This window comes from Nyctereutes procyonoides, unplaced genomic scaffold (genome assembly GCF_905146905.1).
Source record: "Nyctereutes procyonoides isolate TBG_1078 unplaced genomic scaffold, NYPRO_anot_genome, whole genome shotgun sequence".
Taxonomy (NCBI): domain Eukaryota; kingdom Metazoa; phylum Chordata; class Mammalia; order Carnivora; family Canidae; genus Nyctereutes; species Nyctereutes procyonoides.
The window spans coordinates 21,201,780-21,209,938 of NW_026575034.1; the positions used below are offsets into that span (position 1 = coordinate 21,201,780).

General features: G+C 41.7%; 1 protein-coding gene across 1 annotated transcript; it reads right to left on the reverse strand.

Annotated features, from left to right (window-relative positions):
* Positions 1-7,049: 7,049 nt before the first annotated feature.
* LOC129504830 (olfactory receptor 688) lies at positions 7,050-8,020 on the reverse strand. Its single transcript, XM_055317713.1, is given in 6 exon segments — positions 7,050-7,510; positions 7,513-7,563; positions 7,566-7,611; positions 7,613-7,827; positions 7,830-7,888; positions 7,890-8,020. Coding segments are annotated over 6 exon segments (963 nt in total).
* Positions 8,021-8,159: the final 139 nt, after the last annotated feature.

Consider the following 8,159-nt stretch of genomic DNA (forward strand, 5'->3'; position numbering starts at 1 on the left):
AGAGATTATAGGGGCAGGTGGTCTCATTACTTCTCTTCCAGAAAGCCTCCTTGGATCAAATAAAAATTGGCTCTGTATATAGTGAGAAAGATCACCCTTTGTCAAGTCACAAAATAATGTATGTTATATGCTTGCCACATATAATTAATTTTTATTATACTGATCTCTAGAAGAAAGTCTGCTGCCTGCAATGTTAGACAAGCTTCTGGCAAAATTTAAAAAATAAAATTGTATTGCACATACTATTGTTTTACACTTTGAAGTGTATAATTCAATGGTTTTTAATATATTCATAGAATTGTGCAACTATCACCATTATATAATTCCAGAACACCTTCATCACCACAAAAAGAAAGGTTATCTAAGAGCATTGATCCCTCTGCTCCCACACCCAACATTCTCAGTCTCTGATAAACACCAATCAACTTCTATCTCTATAGATTTGCTTATTAAACACAATTCCCATAAATAAAATTATACAATATATGACCTATTATGTCTGGCTTCTTTCAATTAACATGATGTTTTAAAGGTTCATCCACATTGTAGCATGTATCAACACTTCATTCATTTTTATTGTTGGATAATATACCAAAATGTGGATATACCTCATTTTATTTATCCATCCATCAGCTGATGCATGTTTGAATTATTTCTAAGTTTGTAGGTTTTATTTTTTAATAATAAATTTATTTTTTATTGGTGTTCAATTTACCAACATGCAGATACCACCCAGTGCTCATCCTGTCAAGTGCCCCCCTCAGTGCCCATCACCCATTCACCCTCACCCCCCCCCCGCCCTCCTCCCCTTCCATCACCCCTAGTTCATTTCCCAGAGTTAGGAGTCTTTATGTTCTGTCTCCCTTTCTGATATTTCCCACACATTTCTTCTCCCTTCCCTTATATTCCCTTTCACTATTATTTATATTCCCCAAAATGAATGAGAACATACAATGTTTGTCCTTCTCCGATTGACTTACTTCACTCAGCATAATACCCTCCAGTTCCATCCACATTGAAGCAAATGGTGGGTATTTGTCACTTCTAATGGCTGAGTAATATTCCATTGTATACATAAACCACATCTTCTTTATCCATTCATCTTTCGATGGACACTGAGGCTCCTTCCACAGTTTGGCTATTGTGGACATGGCTGCTAGAAACATCGGAGTGCAGGTGTCCCGGCGTTTCATTGCATCTGAATCTTTGGGGTAAATCCCTAACAGTGCAATTGCTGGGTCGTAGGGCAGGTCTATTTTTAACTCTTTGAGGAACCTCCACACAGTTTTCCAGAGTGGCTGCACCAGTTCACATTCCCACCAACAGTGTAAGAGGGTTCCCTTTTCTCCGCATCCTCTCCAACATTTGTTGTTTCCTGCCTTGTTAATTTTCCCCATTCTCACTGGTGTGAGGTGGTATCTCATTGTGGTTTTGATTTGTATTTCCCTGATGGCAAGTGATGCAGAGCATTTTCTCATGTGCATGTTGGCCATGTCTATGTCTTCCTCTGTGAGATTTCTCTTCATGTCTTTTGCCCATTTCATGATTGGATTGTTTGTTTCTTTGGTGTTGAGTTTAATAAGTTCTTTATAGATCTTGGAAACTAGCCCTTTATCTGATATGTTATTTGCAAATATCTTCTCCCATTCTGTAGGTTGTCTTTTAGTTTGTTGACTGTATCCTTTGCTGTGCAAAAGCTTCTTATCTTGATGAAGTCCCAATAGTTCATTTTTGCTTTTGTTTCTTTTGCTTTCCTGGATGTATCTTGCAAGAAGTTACTGTGGCCAAGTTCAAAAAGGGTGTTGCCTGTGTTCTCCTCTAGGATTTTGATGGAATCTTGTCTCACATTTAGATCTTTCATCCATTTTGAGTTTATCTTTGTGTATGGTGCAAGAGAGTGGTCTAGTTTCATTCTTCTGCATGTGGATGTCCAATTTTCCCAGCACCATTTATTGAAGAGACTGTCTTTCTTCCAGTGGATCGTCTTTCCTCCTTTATCGAATATTAGTTGACCATAAAGTTCAGGGTCTACTTCTGGGTTCTCTATTCTGTTCCATTGATCTATGTGTCTGTTTTTGTGCCAGTACCACACTGTCTTGATGACCACAGCTTTGTAGTACAACCTGAAATCTGGCATTGTGATGCCCCCAGATATGGTTTTCTTTTTTAAAATTCCCCTGGCTATTCGGGGTCTTTTCTGATTCCACACAAATCTTAAAATAATTTGTTCTAACTCTCTGAAGAAAGTCCATGGTATTTTGATAGGGATTGCATTATACGTGTAAATTGCCCTGGGTAACATTGACATTTTCACAATATTAATTCTGCCAGTCCATGAGCATGGAATATTTTTCCATCTCTTTGTGTCTTCCTCATTTCTTTCAGAAGTGTTCTATAGTTTTTAGGGTATAGATCCTTTACCTCTTTGGTTAGGTTTATTCCTAGGTATCTTATGCTTTTGGGTGCAATTGTAAATGGGATTGACTCCTTAATTTCTCTTTCTTCAGTCTCATTGTTAGTGTATAGAAATGCCATTGATTTCTGGGCATTGATTTTGTATCCTGCCACGCTACCAAATTGCTGTATGAGTTCTAGCAATCTTGGGGTGGAGGCTTTTGGGTTTTCTATGTAGAGTATCATGTCATCGGCGAAGAGGGAGAGTTTGACTTCTTCTTTGCCAATTTGAATGCCTTTAATGTCTTTTTGTTGTCTGATTGCTGAGGCTAGGACTTCCAGTACTATGTTGAATAGCAGTGGTGAGAGTGGACATCCCTGTCTTGTTCCTGATCTTAGGGGAAAGGCTCCCAGTGCTTCCCCATTGAGAATGATATTTGCTGTGGGCTTTTCGTAGATGGCTGTTAAGATGTCAAGGAAAGTTCCCTCTATCCCTACACTCTGAAGAGTTTTGATCAGGAATGGATGCTGTATTTTGTCAAATGCTTTCTCTGCATCTAATGAGAGGATCATATGGTTCTTGGTTTTTCTCTTGCTGATATGATGAATCACATTGATTGTTTTACGAGTGTTGAACCAGCCTTGTGTCCCGGGATAAATCCTACTTGGTCATGGTGAATAATTTTCTTAATGTGTTGTTGGATCCTATTGGCTAGTATCTTGTTGAGAATTTTTGCATCCATGTTCATCAGGGATATTGGTCTGTAATTCTCCTTTTTGGTGGGGTCTTTGTCTGGTTTTGGAATTAAGGTGATGCTGGCCTCATAGAATGAATTTGGAAGTACTCCATCTCTTTCTATCTTTCCAAACAGCTTTAGTAGAATAGGTATGATTTCTTCTTTAAACGTTTGATAGAATTCCCCTGGGAAGCCATCTGGCCCTGGACTCTTGTGTCTTGGGAGGTTTTTGATGACTGCTTCAATTTCCTCCCTGGTTATTGGCCTGTTCAGGTTTTCTATTTCTTCCTGTTCCAGTTTTGGTAGTTTGTGGCTTTCCAGGAATGCGTCCATTTCTTCTAGATTGCCTAATTTATTGGCGTAGAGCTGTTCATAATATGTTTTTAAAATCGTTTGTATTTCCTTGGTGTTGGTAGTGATCTCTCCTTTCTCATTCATGATTTTTATTGAGTCTTCTCTCTCTTCTTTTTAATAAGGTTGGCTAATGGTTTATCTATCTTATTAATTCTTTCAAAGAACCAACTCCTGGTTCTGTTGATCTGTTCCACAGTTCTTCTGGTCTCATTTCGTTGAGTTCTGCTCAAATTTTAATTAACTCTCTTCTTCTGCTGGGTGTAGGGTCGATTTGCTGCTTTTTCTCTAGCTCCTTTATGTGTAAGGTTAGCTTTTGTATTTGAGTTCTTTCCAGTTTTTGAATGGATGCTTGTATTGCGATGTATTTCCCCCTCAGGACTGCTTTTGCTGCATCCCAAAGATTTTGAACAGTTGTATCTTCATTCTCATTAGTTTCCATGAATCTTTTTAATTCTTCCTTAATTTCCTGGTTGACCCTTTCATCTTTTAGCAGGATGGTCCTTAACCTCCACGTGTTTGAGGTCCTTCCAAACTTCTTGTTGTGATTGAGTTCTAATTTCAAGGCATTATGGTCTGAGATATGCAGGGGACGATCCCAATCTTTTGGTATCGGTTCAGACCCGATTTGTGACCCAGTATGTGGTCTATTCTGGAGAAAGTTCCATGTGCACTTGAGAAGAATGTGTATTCAGTTGAGTTTGGATGTAAAGTTCTGTAATATCTGTGAAATCCATCTGGTCCAGTGTATCATTTAAAGCTCTCGTTTCTTTGGAGATGTTGTGCTTAGAAGACCTATCGAGGATAGAAAGAGCTAGATTGAAGTCACCAAGTATAAGTGTATTATTATCTAAGTATTTCTTCACTTTGGTTAATAATTGATTTAAGTATTTGGCAGCTCCCACATTCGGGGCATATATATTGAGGATTGTTAAGTCCTCTTGTTGGATAGATCCTTTAAGTATGATATAGTGTCCCTCTTCATCTCTCACTACAGTCTTCGGGGTAAATTTTAGTTTATCTGATATAAGGATGGCTACCCCTGCCTTCTTTTGAGGACCATTTGAATGGTAAATGGTTCTCCAACCTTTTATTTTCAGGTTGTAGGTGTCCTTGTCTAAAATGAGTCTCTTGTAGACAGCAAATAGATGGGTCCTGCTTTTTTATCCAGTCTGAAACCCTGCGCCTTTTGATGGGGTCATTAAGCCCGTTCACGTTCAGAGTTACTATTGAAAGATATGAGTTTAGTGTCATCATGATATCTATTCAGTCCTTGTTTTTGTGGATTGTTCCACTGAACTTCCTCTTAAAGGGGAATTTTAAGAGTCCCCCTTAAAATTCCTTGCAGAGCTGGTTTGGAGGTCACATATTCTTTCAGTTCTTGCCTGTCTTGGAAGCTCTTTATCTCTCCTTCCATTTTGAATGAGAGCCTTGCTGGATAAAGTATTATTGGTTGCATGTTCTTCTCATTTAGGACCCTGAATATATCCTGCCAGCCCTTTCTGGCCTGCCAGGTCTCTGTGGAGAGGTCTGCTGTTACCCTAATATTCCTCCCCATAAAAGTCAGGGATTTCTTGTCTCTTGCTGCTTTAAGGATCTTCTCTTTATCTTTGGAATTTGCAAGCTTAACTATTAGATGTCGAGGTGTTGAACGGTTTTTCTTGATTTGGGGGGGGGGATCTCTCTATTTCCTGGATCTGAATGCCTGTTTCCCTTCCCAGATTAGGAAAGTTTTCAGCTAGGATTTGTTCAAATACATATTCTGGCCCTCTGTCCCTTTCGGCGCCCTCGGGAACCCCAATTAAACGTAGGTTTTTCTTCCTTAGGCTGTCATTTATTTCCCTTAATCTGTCTTCATGGTCTTTTAATTGTTTGTCTCTTTTTTCCTCAGTTTCCCTCTTTGCCATCAACTTGTCTTCTATGTCACTCACTCGTTCTTCCACCTCGTTAACCCTCGTCGTTAGGACTTCTAGTTTGGATTGCATCTCATTCAATTGATTTTTAATTTCTGCCTGATTGGATCTAAATTCTGCAGTCATGAAGTCTCGTGAGTCCTTAATGCTTTTTTCTAGAGCCACCAGTAGCTGTATAATAGTGCTTCTGAATTGGCTTTCTGACATTGAATTGTAATTCAGATTTTGTAACTCTGTGGGAGAGAGGACTGTTTCTGATTCTTTTGAGGTGAGGTTTTCCTTCTAGTCATTTTGCTCAGTGCAGAGTGGCCGAAAACAAGTTGTATTGGGAAAGGAGAAAAAGAGGAGAAGAAGGAAAGAAAAGAGAAAAAGAAAAAAGAAAAAGGAAGAAAAAAAGAAAAAAAGAGAAGAAAAAGAGAAAGAAAAAGAAAGAAAGGAAAAAAAGGGGTGGGGGAAGCAAACAGAAATCAAAAAGTAAAACATAAAAAATAAAAAAAAAAAATAATAAAAATAAAACCACGGGGGAGTATCTTCTGATTCTGTAGACTTTAAGTCCATGACTTCCACTGGAACTGGTCCGTCCAGCTGGTCTTCTGGGGGAGGGGCCTGCTGTGCTGATTTTCAGGTGTTTGCACTTGGGGGAGCTGCTCTGCCCCTGCCTGCTGCAGGGCTCAGTGGGGGTGTTTACCCCGTGAGGTCCCAGGAGGAACAGCCACAGTGGCTGGGCCAGCTCTGGAGCCCTGGATTCAGCCCCGCAGTAACTACGGGGCTTTCCGTCTGCAGGGCCTGGAGGCTCCGGGGCGGGGCCGCTGATCTGCTCAGCTCGGGGCAGGAGAGTCCTTGCTGTCCTGGGCCCTCCCGGCCTCTGCCTGTCCCGGGGGAGGCCGGATCCTGGGCTGTGTCCCGGCGCTCTGTGCTCCGGGGCCTGCGCTGTGGGATTCGCGCTCCTGCCCCGCAGCCCCCTCTGCATGGAGCCTCTTCCTCTTCCCGCCGTGCGCGCTGCAGCCCTTAGGGAGCTCGGCGCACTCTCCCGGGGCGCAGGTGTCTGTTAGTGTCCCAGGGAGCCCGAGGGCATCCCCGCCCTCCTGGGTCCTGCTCTAACTCCCTGCGAGCCCCTTTCTGCCCGGGAAGGTTGGTGCAGCTCCTGCTTCTCCGGGACGGGGCTCTCCTGTCCTGGGGACACTCGCCCCGGCCTCAGCCCGGCTCCTCGCGGGGCCCCTCCCCCTTGGATGCCTTTTGTTTCTTTATTTCTTTTTCCCCGTCTTCCTACCTTGATAGAAGCTGAACTCTTCTCACTGTAGCATTCCAGCTGGTCTCTCTTTAAATCTCAGGCCGAATTCGTAGATTTTCAGGATGATTTGAAGGTTATCTAGGTAATTTGGTGGGGACAGGTGATTTGGGGACCATGCCCTTCCCTAAGTTTGTAGGTTTTAAATGTAAATTGGTTCCATTAAAAACAAGTATATAGTTCCATTTAGTCAAGAACTGCCTCTCATATCTATTTAATTTACAACATTTTTATTTCTAGACAGTGTGAATTTTTGTTGGCTAGCAAATTGTATTTCCTAATGAAAGAGGGAAATTGGACTGCAGCCTGGGTTTTCAAAACCTGTGCTCTTTTGTAACATGACATATCACATTCTTTAAGTTTGTGTCATTTTGGGGACATGTTCCTTTCTAACTCAAATACCCTCCAGAAGCCTACTCTTAACCCCTGAGCCCTAAGAGCATATACCATGGGGTTGAGGGCTGGGGAAATGACAATGTTGAGCACATTTAGAAGAACAGGGAAGATGGGAACTGCTTTTCCAGCCAGATGAGCTATAGATACCATCACAATGACTGTGTAGAAAAAGAAGATGAAGATGAGATAGGAACGGCAGGTGCTCAGAGCCTTGATTATTGCCTCAGTAGAGTGCAGCGCCAGCACAGAACGAAAGATTAGAGCATAGGAAATAAAGACTAGAACCTTGCTACTTCTACCCAGGACACATGCCAAAGCCAATTGATAGAACATATTAATGGTAATATCATCATGGGCCAAGCCAGTAACCCCTGGGTTGGAGCACATGCAGTGCTCAATTTCATTCCTGGAGCAATAGTGTCTCCGGGCAGTATAGGCACTGGGATGGTCAGCAGTACATTCCTAAGCACCATGAACACTGTGCTTTTACCACAAAAGCTTCAGTAACTATGGAGGAGTATTTAAGTGGAGTGGCAGATGGCTACATATCTATCCACAGCCATGCAGAAGAAGATGCCTGACTCCATGCTAATTAAACAATGAACAGCATAAATTTGAGTAAAGCACTCAGGGAAGCTAATGGCCTTGACATCAAACCAGAATATGGCCAGAATCTTGGGCATGATGATTTTAGCCAAGCCAATGTCCACTATAACCAAGACACTAAGGAATTGATACATGGGCTCTAGAGGTTATGCTTATGGTGAACAGTGATCACAATAAGAATGTTGGCACCAAGAGCTAAGACATCTCAGAGCCAGGAGCAGGGAAAGCCAGAGCTGCCATTCATGAATGCATGGAAGCCCCATCAGGATGAACTTAGACACTTGAAATCTTGAGCTGTTGGGTGCATTCTGGGAGATATCCCTATCTTGGGACATCTGAAACTGTAGCGTCTGTCTGTAGATAGAGGGAAATAAGGAAACTTGGTTAAGCGTTCAGCTGTGATTCAGATTTAATTTAAAGATATAAGATTCACTCATAATTCCTGTCATCATGATATTACACCATGTCTCTTGT